The following is a 15,526-nucleotide window of genomic DNA, read 5'->3' as shown; positions in this document are numbered from 1 at the left end:
CAGGCAGTACACTATTTGACATCGGTCTTAAAAAGATCTTTTCGAATACCATATCTACCCTGACAAGGGAAACAAAAGAGAAAATAAACAAGCGGGACTTCATTAGACTAAAGAGCTTCTGCAACGCAAAGGAAACCAGGATCAAAATGAAAAGACAACCCACGAATGGGGAGAAAATATCTGCAAATCATATATCTGAAAGGGGTTAATCTCCATAATATATAAAGAACTCACACAATTGAACTACAAAAAAACCAAACACCCCATTAAAAAAGTGGGCAGAAGAAATGAACAGATATTTTTCCAAAGAAGATACACAGATGGCCAATAGGTACATGAAAAGATGCTCAACATCACTAATCATCAGGGAAATGCAAATCAAAACTACACTTAGACATCATCTTACACCTGTTAGAATGGCTATAATCACCAAAACAAAAAACAATGAATGTTGGAGAGGGTGTGGAGAAAAGGGAACCCTCATACACTACTGGTGGGAATGCAAACTGGTACAGCCACTATGGAAAACAGTATGGAGATTCCTCAAAAAATAAAAAAAATAAAAGTAGAAATACCACATGACCTAGCTATCCCACTACTGGGTATTTACCAAAAGAACTTGAAATCAACAATACAAAGAGAGCCATGCACGCCTATGTTCACTGCAGCATTACTCACTATAGCCAAGACGTCGAAGCAACCCAAGCGTCCATCAACTGATGACTGGATAAAGAAGATATGGTATATATATATACACACACACACACGCACACAACGGAATACTACTCAGCCGTAAAAAAATGACAAAATAGTTCCATTCACAACAACATAGATGGACCTTGAGGGTATTATGTTTAGCAAATAAACATATGTTTAGCAAAATAAGCCAGACATGGAAAAACAAACTCTGTATGATTTCACTCACATGTGGAAGATAAGGAAACACATGGACAAAGAGAACAGTTTAGTGGTTATGGGAGGGAGGGGTTAGAGGGTGGGCACAAGGGGTGAAGGGGCACATTTTTATGGTGACTGACAAATAACGTACAACTGAAATTTCACAATGTTATAAACTTTTATGACCTCAATTAAAAAAAATACCAAATCTACTACTATTTTCTCACATTTTAAAGCAGCTGATGTCAAATGGATTAAGGAGGTACTTAAATTCAAATATGTTTGTATTTACTTTTTGATGAAACATTATGCTGGTGAGAAGTGACTCATGCATGAATCAAGGCTTTAATGCTAACTCTTAATCATTTTATGTGATACATATTTTTAAAATTTGATGTGAAATATACAAGTCAAAAGTATTAATGAATAATTGCTTCACTCTTTATATGTTCCTTTGGCTCTACAAGTGTAAAGGTTATATGATATGCTACAAAGTATTTTTTCATAAATTTTACGTTAAATCTAACATAAAAACTAGCTATGCTGTAAGAGCCATCTGAAAGTGTTGGGACATTTCCTTTATCTAAGCATCGACGCTACTGAGCTGACTGACACTACATCTTCTCCACTAGAATGATCAAAGTCCATCCAAGCTGCCAACAAGTTTAATACATTCCTTAACATCAAAGTCCCGATAAATATAGTAATTGAAAAAATGAAAAGTCAGGAAAAACTTAAGAGCATAATGAGGAATATCTGTATTTTAATTAAATGTAAGTAAGTCTGTTCCACAAAGCCTTTTGCCTATACGAACAGAAATGTTTTCTTCTTCCATCACGTCCCCTCTCTTCACTAGTGACTCCTTACCCTACCTGGGCAGTAGGAAAACAGTCACGTCCCTATTTAGCTCTTAGAATTCTACTTTTAAACAAAAGAATTTTAAATACACACTAAATGCATGATGTACTTAATCAGGGAGCGTGGGTCTTAGGAGACACAGGATACTGAAAAATTTGAATTAGATAGGCAATAGAGATGGAACGCACAAAACGGAATAAAAGCAGGGATGGAAGGGGCCAGTCCCAGTGGCCTAGTGGTTAAGTTTGGCACACTCCACTTAGGTGGCCTGGGTTCAGTTCCTGGGCACAGACCTACACCACACGTCTGTCAGCAGCCATGCTGTGGCAGTGGCCCTCATTAAAAAGGAAAAAAAGGGGAAGATTGGCAATATATGTTAGCTCAGGGCAAATCCTCCTCACCAAGAGAAAAAAGAAAAAAGTAGGGATGGAAGGAAAGCTGGGTAATTAAATTCTTATGTTCCTCTCAAGAGGCTGATCTGTACTGTTATTATTCAAGCAAAAAAAAAAAAAATTCCTAGGTTGGGCTAATATTAAACACCCCCTTGTCCTCTCCCCAGTTACATTCTTTGACACCCAAATTACATATGCAATAACACTGAAGGGAGACCTCTGCTGAAACTATATATAGAGAGAGAGAGCAAAAAAAAAGCTAAGTCTATCAACTTTTGCAGGATTATTTTTAGGAACAGACAGAGTTAACTAAAAAATACACATATTACTTTTAAACCTGTATTTTAGTATGAGAAGGCACAGAGACTACTAGCATGCTTATATTGTGAATTCTTAAGTCTCAAGAAACGTTAATTTACACCAGAGTAAATATTTTTTTAAAATAAATTTAATAAACGCACAAAATCATATAAGGATATCATATCCAAATCTCAGCTTATCTTCAAGTTTCAAGGTGATATAAGTCTGTTCTGGAATCCTTACATCATTCACAAAAGTCTATAAGGAAAAAAAACAGATGTCAGGTTATATAAGAAGTATTAATGATCACATTTCAGACAAGCAAATACTCAAACCTGATACTTAGAAGTACATATGATATGGTGGCTAACAGAACTTGTGCATCATCAAACGTGCCAGGCGTCTTACAGGCTGACAGACGATCTCATCACCTAGCCCTTTCCCATCATTACTAGGAGAACACAAAGAACCAGGCCGCACTAAGCCCACCACACTGCCAAGACAAATTTAGGCACCTAAAAGTGACGCCAAGAAAAGCTGGCAAACTGTAAAGGGTAAAATACTTAACTCTTGATTATCATCAGGGCTCCCTAGACTCAATTTTAGCTTTTATGGAGAACTGTAATTATTTGTGAGGACTGATATTTCATTACTTTTATTCTTAGAATTCTTTGAAAGAACAAAAGAAAATATACTCTAAAAAACTGAATAAAATTCATTTTATTTTACAATTGCCATATGAATCCTTTGGACCCTTTTTATGAATCTAAGATATATTATGGGATCTTAGTGATCTTATTTTTCCTATATCTTAAAACATTCTGCTATTTCATCATCCTTTAATTATTTCATCATTACTCATCAATTATTTCTAAGTAGATTGAAAAGGACCAAAATAAGAAGAAAATGGAAGAATGATAGCATTACCTAGAACATCGCTATCCAACAAAAACATATTGCAGGCCACAAATGCAAGCTACACATATACTATTAAATTTTCTAGCAGACACATTAAAAAGGTAAAAGAAAGAGATGAAATTAATTTTAATAATATCCTACTTTTAGTTTAACCCATATGTCCAAAATAATACCATTTCAACAAATAATCAATATAAACAATAACTAGATATTTTACACTTTTTTGTACTTTTTTTAGACATTTCAAGTGCTCAATAGCTACACATGGCTAGTGGCTACTATAGTGAAAAGCAGAGAGCTAGAAGGATGATGCAATCATGAAATAAATCATCGCTATGGCATCAACCTTCAGTCTTCTTCCTGAAGAATTGCCCAAAATATTGCACCATCTTTCCAAGAAGATATAAAAGACATCTGGAGACACTATCTTTGTCTTTCTTTTTTAAGCTATCAAAGAGCACAATTGAGAATTCAGCATTTTTCATTTAACGTCCATAAAGGCAAAGAGAAGAAAACAGTCAGGAAGACATTTCACAATTCTAAGATGAATACAACAGCAGCACTCTAGGCTATAATAACAATGATAAAACTGATAATGACGTAAGCAAAATATCAGAGACTATGAGTCTTTAGACGAAGATAATCCTAGATGCATTTTCTCTAACACAAGAATTTTCTCTAATGCAAGAAGAGAGAAGAATATACAGTATTTTTCATCCAGTTAGCCATTCAGTAAGAAGGATCATGCAATATTTTTCAACACTCCTAAACCATTCTGTATTTTAAAATAAAATAAAATATTCTTTCATTTTTTGATGTTTGTGTTCCAACACTTATTTGATTTAGTTTGTAAGTGGACAAGTGCTCAGGCAGGTATCTATATAAAGGTAGTAACTAGAAGGAAAGAAATGATGTAGAAATAAAATTATTGGATTGATCTTCTAACTTTGTTTATAAATCTAAAAATAAGAAATGTTTTGCAATTGTAGAAGAAAGAAGATGGCCATCTTCTTAATAAAATTTTAAGCTGTCAAAGCCTTTAAAATAATGCATTTTAACAAGACAAGAGCAAAAGAACTAGGTATGACGATAAACTAGAACCAGTTAGAGTTGTACTTAAAATCTGGAATCAACATTTATAAAATGTCTATATGTCCCAGGTGAATGCACGACAAGTGATAAGCAGTTAGTGGCATTCAAAGAACATTACCCATTTTGTGAAGTATGTACCTTTCCAAACCAGGGAAATACGGAATAAAAGTTTGAGTCTGTCATGCCTAATTTTTAATTAAAATTTTAAGCTATTTTTCATTATCCTTTCATCCTTACTTCTGTAAATTATTTGTAAAAAGACTTAAAGGGTCTATTGCACACAGATGGTAAATGGTGATGACTATTTTTCCTGGCATACTGGAAGTTAGAGATCCAGAATTGCTAGATTTATAGAACATAGAATAATGTTATACTTAATTGCCTGGAATTCAGACATTATATAAACACTCAACAAGTTTTTCTTTGACAAGTTGAAACTTTAAAAATTACTTTACTCTTTCCTTTTGAATTCCATTTCTTCCATCTTCTATTTTACTGGATTTGAGATGGCCAAAATACCTTATTTGGGAAGGCTCCCTCCACAGTAAAGAAGTTTACAAGGGTCCTGAATGATGTACAGTAAGATACATAAGGGGATTATGTTCTTATGGCCATATTCTCAAATTCCTATGCATAAGTGGCACTTTGTAGTATGTCGTAGAAAACCAGTTTCTAAGTCTACCAAAAAAAAACAAAATTGAACAAGTGGCAATCTTAAACCCAAGCACAGATATATGGAGATGGTGGAATACCACTAAAACTTGAGACCATACCTTAGTATGATTTATGAGTAATCCTAAATCACAAGCTTCCAAACTTGCTTTACAAAAAGGCCAAAATGTTGGTACAAAGAAAATTTAAAGGGTTTAGGCATTTATAAACTCTTATGTCTGGTTCATTTCCAAAATGAACATTTTAGAGTGTTTTAAAACTTATAACTTGAATTTACCAAAATATTCTGTGTATAATTACAAAACAGAAAAGCTGAGGAAAAGAAAATGATGAAAAAGAAAAGAGAAGAATAAAAGAAAACATTAATTCACTGATGTTTGGTATGCAGAAGATAAACAATTAGGCACACCATATAAAAGGAATGCCATAGTTCTAAGCCAATTTTACTTAAAACTGCCTCAACCTAAAACACCATATTTACTCAAAAGGCTTAAGATGACCTATAAGATCCACTTTAAGCTAAGATTGCTCATCTCTCTTAAATATCAAGTACCTATTGTGCGTTTAACAGGCAGACTAGGTACTTTCAGAGATCAAAAACCATATAATTTTAACATGCTGGCATTTATGACAGAAATATTCCCTAAGGTCTAAAAAGCCTCAGGAAATACGAGCCAGACACAAAGTTTCAGCTCACAAAAATGCAAGTGAAAACACCTGGGGTAAGACAGTCTCATGAAGGTTTAAAGTTATAAAAGGAAGAGAGAAAATTTCAAAGAGCAATAGGTAAAAAAATTATCTTAATAAATTAAATATGGAAAGAAAAATGTTTTGTTTCTTATGTCAACACATCATTTGATCACACCTTTACCTGACAGGTAGGACAGACAAGGCCAATGAGGCACAGAGAGTGAAGTGACAATCAAGATCTCGGAGTTCAGAAGTAGAATTGTTGGGATTCAAATTCAGGTCTCTGAACTGCAGATCCCATATTCTCTCCACACTAAGGAAGCCTGGGTGCCCGAGCCAGGCCAGCTCCCCGACTCCCCACCCAAACCACTAACCTCATGGAAGGAAACAGAACGAGGTAAAACCCATTTAATTTACACACAACTAAATTATATAATTGATAGTATAAAATCATATAACCACCAGATATTATGATAATACTCTGGGAAATCTGAAAAGAGTGACCAGGAGCAGATCAACTCAATCATGTTGCCAGTGACAAGTCTCCCCATCTTCCCTAACCATTCCTTTCATACCTTCCCCACTCTATGCCACACTGGTCTGATGCTGGCAGGAACTCCAGTGAGGAAAGGGGACACAAGCAGGAGCTGGAACAGAGCTGAGGGGGCAGCTTCATAACAAAGGGGAGAGTTGGAATGGGATGGGAGTGGCATGGCGGAGGCCACTGTGGCTCTCAGAAGGGCGAGTGCTCAAGTGGAGGCCCCGAGGACGGAGGAAGAACTGAAGAACGGAAGGCAAACAAGGGTTCTCACAGAAAGAGAAACTTTAAGGGACTTCGGGGAAATGGCCCACTCGAATATCAGCTCCAGAGCCAGTGTGAGCTTCCTCAGCAGAGCGACCCCATTTCTGGTAGCAGTAACATCAAGAATGGATCTAGATCTCTTGGGAATGTATTGCAGGGGAGGATGAAAGGGAGCAGGAATGGAAGTGGTCACAGGGAGTTATTTATAAGTTGAATTTAGTAGGCAAGAGCTTTTTACAAAATTGTAGTAGTGTATTCATTAAAAAGCATATAGGCTACAGGCTGCTAAATTTGTTTTAACTGCTTTTCTTATAACAACAACTAGCACTTATCGAATGCTTACTATGTACTGTTCTAAGCACTTAAAATTATTAACTCATAGTTTCACAAAAACCTGAGAGCAGTGACATTTTACTGTTTTTATTAAAAAACATTAGGAAGAGAAAAATTAAGTAACCTATCAAAGATTATATCACTAGTAAGAATTCAAGCTGAGCTCATAACCACCACATGGTGTCCCCTTACCTTCCGAAATTACTACTTTTAACCTAATGCTCAAGTTTCTAGAATTCTATGACTATTAACAGTAAACAGGCTGTGAGTAATAGCCTAAAAGTTCTCTTATGAATAAAATGCATGAGAGTTGGTAGTTCACAGACTTTGGCTACAAAAGTCCATTCTGAAATATTCCCTAGGCTGCCATTTGGGTAGTAGTACATTTACCACTGTGGAATGCTTTGAAGTTCTATAACAGGTAACATACTCACATGTATTGTCATATTTAATCCTCATAACAATACTAGAGTAGGAATTATTTCACTATTTTAAAGCTAAAGCAAGGTGACTAAATTTTGCACAGAGTCTTCACATTTACAAATTTCAATTTACTACATTTTCACAAATTTGGGGAGCTAATATGAATATATATCAGGAAACTGAATTTCAGACAGATTAAGTGAATTGTCCCAGGTTATACCACTTGTAAATTACACACCGAGATTCAAATCCAGGTCCTGATTTCAAGTTCAAAATGCAGATGTTGCTCTCTATGAGTTATTGTATTTCATAAAATCACTGACAAAGCAGACAGAACAACTACCAGGCTGAAGAAAATCAAACAGCTGTTTGGAGAAGGAGACAGTCTAGCAGGAAAGCCACGTGCTGGAGGTGTGGCAAGGCAAAGCGTGATGGTGTGTGGATCTGCAAGAGCAGGTGAGGCCACATGGGAGGTATTTCACTTCAAACCTGAAGAATTTGGACTTAATTCTATGTATCATAAGGAACAAATAAAGACTTAAAGAAAACCAACAAAAAAACCTGCCTGTAAAAAAAGTATCTCAAAGAATAAATATGAAAGGCCTTCAGTAGCAGGCCAATTCAGAACAAGAGAAAAATGTTTCAGTTCATTTGCCAAATGCCGGCATACGTTTCCCATAGAGTATCTAATGGATATATGGAAAAGGAGGAGCAGTTAGAGGCAGTTGGGATGCACTTACTTTCTGTGAAGTTCATTTTAAGAATTTCAACAGCACAGATATGAACAAGACTATATCTGCTTATGTTAGCAGAGCCATAAAAAAATTGAGAAGAAATAAGATAAATTATTCAATACTTCAGCATTCTCTTATTCTGTGGCTACTTATATTCTGACAAAGTGAAAAGATCAAATGAAGAATGGGGAAAAATTCACTTCAGTAACACAAAATATCGCCAAAGCAGGAATCCAAAGAAGCCACAGTGAGCACAGGTGCTGCGACCACACGCCACATTAACTTCTTTACTCCAGTATAGGGGTCCTCCGCCACCCGGCACCAAGCTACATTTCCACCTTTATTTTCTGAAGTTAACCCACAGTTCTCTGTTCCCCAAGAGTGCTTTTTCGCATTCTGACAGCCATGGCTTTCCACTGTTTTCCCACACATACATTCAAGCCATTCAGTGAGGTCAAGCTTTTATTCTATCTCCTTAAAGAGGCCTCTTTTACCCATTACAGATAACCAATCACTTTCTGAATTCCTGTAAATATCTATTGCCTATACAGTTTCTTGGGAACATGGGCTAGTTTCATATTCTATTGTATGGTCCCCAAAGTGCTATGTACCTGCAAGCATTTAAAAGTAAAATGCAAACTAAAGAAAAGGAAAATATAGTACAAATAGGAGATGTAATCTGATTTGTTTTCTTACAGTATTAAACAAATATTCAAATAAGACAAAAAATAAACTCTTCACTTACCCCATTTAGGCTGCCCAAATCTTTCACCAAATGTTCATCTGTGGAGGCATCGTAATTGATTACAGCATGCTGCTTATCCACACTACGAGACTGAAAGAAATTTTTAAGTTAATAAATATAAGAAAATATCATAATAAATAACAAACGCAAAGATTTTGGGCTAGATACTTCATATTAATAGGATAGTAGGTGAACACAGCAAAATATCAAATAAAAAGTGGATTAAATGATATTTAAACTGCATTACTATACAACACAAATTTGGCATCACTCCCCAAAGCAGCAGCAGCCAAAACTTTAAGACATTCTTTTCTACCAAATTCACACATTCCACTTTTGAGAAAACTTAAATCAGCTGACTTTGTTGAATGTATTGACAGTAATTTTTTTATAATTTTGAACTGTTAGATGGAAATCATGTGAATAATTTTATAATGTTTTATGTATCTTATTTGAAAAAAAAATTACCCTACAGAATTTTCTTCCTTCAATACCAAAAACTCTAACATAAATTACATAAGGAGCCCAAAGATTTAGAGAAAAAGGATACAATACATGTTCCTGAATAAAATGATCCTTACTTAAAACATGAGCTCTAAAACTGGAATTCAAGGAAGGGACCTAAGAGGAAAACAGAGAAGGTCAAAAAGGGGAATTAAAATGGCAAACTGACTTCTGGAAACTACTTTTAAGTCTCTTAAAGTACATACACACACACACACATTCTCTCTCTCTCTCTCCCTCCAGAGCTTAGTGAGTTGTTTGCAGATGGAAGCACCTGAAAGATGAACCAGAAGCCTGTGGAAGCTTTGACTGAAAGAAAATATGAGTGCAGTCACAGGAAGAAACAGTCTGAGAAGCACTGAATCTGAACTCACTAGCCCCTTATTACAGGGTTAGTATGTAAAGCTTGGTATACTAAAAGCAAAGAAACTATCCAAAATGGGGAGATGAGACTCCCAGGCTCCAGTGCAACATACAAAGAGCTTGGATGTCATTGTTTCCATGTTCACAATAAGAAAAAAGTTGATGAAACTGAAAATCAAAAACTTGTCTTGGTTTCACCAGAGAATTGAGATCCTAATGCCAGCTGACACCCTGAAAACTGGAGAGACAGATGAACACAGAGAATCATAGTTCACTGGGAGCAGAACCCATTGCTGCAGCCAGCAACTGACAGGAAAACTTGAAGGTAAAGCATCTAACTGCTGCAGACTTGAGTGTGAAATAGCTTGAGAGAAAAAACTCCTAGGGGTACAGACTCACGGGCACATCACTTTTTCATGGGTTTTGCCTCCAGAAGCCCCACAAGGATTTCAGGGTGAAGACAGGAGAAAAATCTTCCTGTGCTCCCAGAGGGGTGAGGGGCAAGGAGCTGCTGTGAAATAAACTCGGAGCATTCTGCTCTAGGAAAGCTGTTTTACCACAGCTCAACCAAGGTGGGTTTTACCAGAACCTGTCTGACATGGGGGAAAGGAAATACTCAACTGCAGCCTCCTCCAGCCCTCCTGTCTCACCTAAACATGGGGACGAAAAAAGCCGAGATGTATTTATGAAGCTCATGGCCCCATTAAAAGACTGAGAACAAATCACAGCATTTCAGAATGCTTTCCCTCCCTCCAAACCTTACCATCAGATCAACAGGGATTTACATATATACAAATAATAACAGCAAGGGATTACAACAGAAAAAACTACAAAGCTCAGACTATTTAAGAAGGAGTCTCTAGGGAAACTCAAAGACAACAGGGGACACAAAAACAAAGGCACTACAGGAAAGGTTAACCTCTGACATTTTCAGCTAAAGCCAACATAAACACAGCCTAACTCTTAGCCACACAAACAAAATGGGGAGAAGGTCAGCAACCAATAAAATAACAATACAATATAAATCCTAGTTGAAATGATCCTTTCCAAGTAAATATTACTAAAATTAAGACTCTTCCCCAATTAGCTTAAATCCTACACTGAAAAAGTTTTGGTCTTTCCTTCTAGAATACAACACATTAAATATTGCTAATTTAATAAATTTAACATTAAAGTAACTGATACTATGAAGAAACAGTATGTGACCTAAAACAATCTTCTAAGAAAACCTTAACATCCACCATACATACACTCTTGTTCTTCTGAAAAGTTTTAAAGGTTGTTTCTAGTTTTGTTTTCTCTGACATTTCAATTTCTCTAGAACAAATTGCAAATATCAGAATTAACAGAAACATTATGAAGCGTAGTTAGCACCACTTCTCTACAGCTTACCTGAACAACCATCTATTTTGGCAAATTACAACTGTAACTGCTGTGAAATATCTGCATTAAATCTAAAAATTATTTAAACTTCATTGGTTTTCACTGTTGTGCTTTAAATTGTTGCTCTGTTTAAACTAATGAAGCACTAAATTCAGTTATTAAGGTTATTATTCAGTTATTAGGACATAACTGAATTATTATATTTCCTAGTGCAGCGCCACTAGGAAAATAACTTCTTTTTGTGGATTTATCAAGTTGAATTAGTCTAAGGATAAAAGTCTCTACACGTTGCAAGGCAAGGGAGGTTTCAAGTAAATGTAGGCTCTCAAAAGATACTGAATGGATGGATCATCATAAACAACCTCTCTGTGAGGAAGAGAACACAGAGAAAGAGCAGTCCTCAGAACAGCACACTGAAATTCAAGGGGGAGAATCTAAATGAGACTTGAGAAAAGGAAAAACAGAAAGCAAAGTGAAAAGTTAGTGTTAGATATGGGACACAGGTCAAATGGTGCTCACGGAGACAGGGAATGGCTGCTTTTGAGGGAGTGGTCTACATGGATCAGAGACAAGGATAAAAAATAGTTCGAGGAGGAAATAATTAGGGAAGGCCACTTCACTAAGTCCACAACTTGCTAGAAACCTGGATTATCGTGAATCTGAATCGCACCTGCCTTCAAACTGTTTACGGGGGTAGGTAAGCACAAGAACACCTTAAAGCACACGCAGAAAACAACAGGGTCCACTGAGTTGAGATGCAATTCCAACTTTGGGGATTCAGGAGAGAAGGAGTGAGGATGTTATGAGGGATCAGAAGAAGCATCTCGTTTGTTGGTTTAACAAAGACAGTAATAATTTTGTGAGAAGACTAGTCTTATGAACTCAAGGCAAGGGATATCATCAGTTTAGAACTCACAAAACAAGTTGTTCCCATATGTGTAACACTTTAAAGATTAACAGCCAATGAAAGCAAATACAAATTCCTATGACTTTAGTTATCAAATGTATTCATGGTGTTTCAATACCTGTCAAAGAAATTAAACAGAAACCCAAGATTACAGAACACAATACATCAAGTGAGTCGTCAAGTAAAACTGAAGACTAAGAAAGACTTGTTATTTACATCTAACCACATAACATTAAACCTCTTTCATTTCAGATCATCAAAGTCACATTTTCTTCAGATTAATCTGAGCTAGGAGAAGGTGAATTACAACCTAATTTTCACAACTCATATGGGTACTTCAATGAAAACTTAGTAATCTCCCAGGAACGTATAATTAAAACCCTGACAGACTGCCAACTTCATATTTCTCATGCTAATGGAGAAGCCTTAGCTGACTCAGGCTTAAACCACAAAGATAGTCAACTTTGACCAGGTCCCTTATTCTTGTCACCTTAAGCCTCTGGTAAGAATGCAAGACTCCCTAGTCAATGCCCCATTATGGTCCATTTTCCCCACAAAAGTCTGTGCCCCCTTTCTCTTGATTTTTACTTTCTATAAAGACCCTCTTCCCAAGGCTTTGCACTACACTCGAGAATACACCTTACTTGAAACTCTTCTTCATTCTTAAGCACTTCATAGATGGTTACCTCCTGCTTCCTTCTTTTAACTGAAATCTGGCTTTCCCCTGAGAACACTACTTTCCATTGCATTCCTTTAAAGAGGATGCTGTCCTCCTAAATTCAACATTGAGTTCAGAGATGCAGTCTGAATTCTTCCCAGTGTACTGTTGTGGCTTCCGGACCATTATCCTCCCTCAACGAAAAACACTTTACCTTTTTTGAAGTTCTTGTTATCCACCTATAAATAAATACATATACATACTAGACATTCACACACACACACCTCTCCTAGGTTGCAACAATCATTTTGGTCATTCTAACTTTGTGACTGAAGTTTTGGGGTTATGATCAGTCTTCCTTTTCATTCAAATTCCTATTTCCTCACGATTGATTTTAAACATCTATGTAGATGACCCATATAAAAAGTTCTAGCCTCCTCAACTCCCACAACAAAAATCTGTCCCAAAACCACTCCCACTGCTATGCCTCAGCATGTGAAACTGATTCTACCTCTGGAATCTAAACCGTACTATTTCTCTCTGACTACACCCCCTGTTCTTCCAGTTGTCTTCATTATTTACAGTAATTTACTGGTACATTACCTCAGTTCTTTGACAGCAGCCAGATATCTAATACTCTGACCCCTTCCTTTTCTCCCAAGCAACCACACCCTGTCACTCTATTTTCCTTCCTTCCCTACATACCCTGGATTCTCCTGGCTGCAACCATCCCCTTTATGTTCATAATTCCAAAATCTCTACTTCTGCTCGGACTACACCGCTCAGCTTCATATATTTATTTCCAGCTTTCTGTTGAGTGTCTCAATCTGAATGTCCCTTAGGAACCTCAAACTCACTATCTTATTTCCCAAAAGTACACTGCCCAAACTTCTAATTCATCTATTTCCATGCCAGAAATGCTACATCTTAGATTCTTTTTCTCTCTCTCTCTCATATATATAACTAGAAAGCACATCTTCTTCAATCTCTCCAGTCTCTCCCCACAAGCTCTTCACTGTTTCTCCTACTCTGTCTTCTTTTCTTCCTTTCAAATGATACCCTCTTTAGAACTTAACCATCTCTTTCCAGATTATTTTAATCTCTTAACTGCATATACCCATTCCAATCTCCAATCCCTGAGCAGTAATGTAGAACAGCAGTTTAAAGCAAAGACGCTGGAGTCAAAAAGAACTGGTCCAGCCATTTGCCAGCTGTGTGACCTTGGTAAAATTACTAATCTTTGTTTAATTATCTACAAAAAAGATAAATCTATATCACAGATTCTTTTTTGTTGAGGATTAAACGACATAACACATGGGAAGCTTCTGAAAAGGCAATATTGCCCTGCTTAAAAGCTCCTCGGTGTTCTTACTGGCTAAGGTAAAATATATAAAGTCATTACTACAGCACACAAGGCCCTCCAAGATCTGGCATCTTTTAACTCCAAACTCTTAATCTCTCAAAAAGTTTGCCTTCACATCCACAGCTCCTTCTACTACCTGCATACACATTGATCCCTCAGCACCCAGCACAATGCCGAGAACATAGGAGATGCCTAACAAAGGTTTCTTAAAAAAAACATGCTCCGGGCCAGCCCGGTGACGTAGTGGTTACGTGTGCATGCTCTGCTTCACTGGCCCAGGATTCATAGGTTTGGATCCCAGATGCGGATGTATACACCGCTCATCAAGCCATGCTGTGGCAGCATCCCACATACAAAATAGATGAAGACTGGCACAGACGTTAGTTAGCTCAGGGACAATCTTTCTAAAGCAAAAACAGGAAGATTGGCAACAGATGTTACCTCAGGGCCAACCTTTCTCACCAAAAAAAAAAAGGAAAAGAAAAAAGAAAAATATATGTTTTTTGGCCAATGTCATTTCATGAAGTATGGAGGTATTTTTTTTGGATAATAAAATAGCAAAAGTACTTAAGTTATAAAGTTCACACCAAATTTTAAGAAACCTACAAACTACGTAGCTTAAAACAATAGAACCAAAATAAAAAAAATTCTCTTAGACAAGATAATTAAACTCAGAAAATTTTGGAAACTAAGAGTATTAAAATGAAGTAATAACACTTTATTTGTTGATCCCATTCCTGGGAAAGAAATAAAGAAGAAAAAGCCTGCCATCAAATAAGGTCAAAACATAAAAAACAATTTCAGGCCAGGAACAATGAAAAAGAGTCAAGGACTCAAATCAATTTCTAACTAAAAACTAACACAGGAAATGGTACAAACAAATACCTGATATGCATCATACATGCTGTGGGCATGAAATGGCTAATTTTAACATTATTATTACTTCTTACATTACTTCTTTTTCCTACTAAGGATCTAAGAGGGAGAAAAAGACACAGAAATACATGGATACAAATGCCAAGAAAAAACTAAGGAGAGAAAGAAAGATTGCTACTGTGTATCATCACCATTTAAAAATCTTTTTTAAAGACACTGTAGCTGAAAGCATCTATAAAAGCCCAGTTGCATTTTTAAAATCATAGTAATAAATAGTGATGATTTATCCTTTGCTATGAGCCCCAAAGGAGGGATGAAAACAAGTCACCTATGATCTTCAAAACATATTCCATCATCCTCCTCCATCAGTAGAAAATTAAAATATTAAAATAGTAAGTCAAATATAATTTCATTATAGTTTCCATTATGCATCAGGACAAAAACCACTTTTAGTTAGTATGATGATGGTCCTCAAAATAGAGCAAAATTCAAGCATCTGTTGCAATTGAAAATTTAAGAAGATAAAATCAGAATTTGATATGAACTTTTTTTTCAAAATGCAACTCTATTTGTACACAGAGATATCCAATACATTGTAACAAAAGTCTGAGCATGT

At 36.2% G+C, this 15,526-nt stretch overlaps 1 protein-coding gene across 20 annotated transcripts in view; it reads right to left on the bottom strand.

Annotated features, from left to right (window-relative positions):
* The window catches only part of CEP170 (centrosomal protein 170), a 145,398-nt gene that overhangs the window by 88,846 nt on the left and 41,026 nt on the right, over positions 1-15,526 (bottom strand). For all 20 annotated transcript variants that reach the window (XM_070255703.1, XM_023632760.2, XM_023632765.2 and 17 more), the window contains exons 3-4: positions 8,857-8,946; positions 2,627-2,705 (exon numbers count right to left, since the gene is read on the bottom strand). In XM_070255703.1, coding sequence (XP_070111804.1) covers positions 2,627-2,705; positions 8,857-8,946 — 169 coding nt within the window. The remainder of the gene's footprint in view (positions 1-2,626; positions 2,706-8,856; positions 8,947-15,526) is intronic.

Source organism: Equus caballus, chromosome 30, assembly GCF_041296265.1.
Source record: "Equus caballus isolate H_3958 breed thoroughbred chromosome 30, TB-T2T, whole genome shotgun sequence".
Taxonomy (NCBI): domain Eukaryota; kingdom Metazoa; phylum Chordata; class Mammalia; order Perissodactyla; family Equidae; genus Equus; species Equus caballus.
The sequence above is the reverse complement of the archived record's forward strand: the minus strand, read 5'-3'. Positions and strand labels throughout refer to the sequence as shown.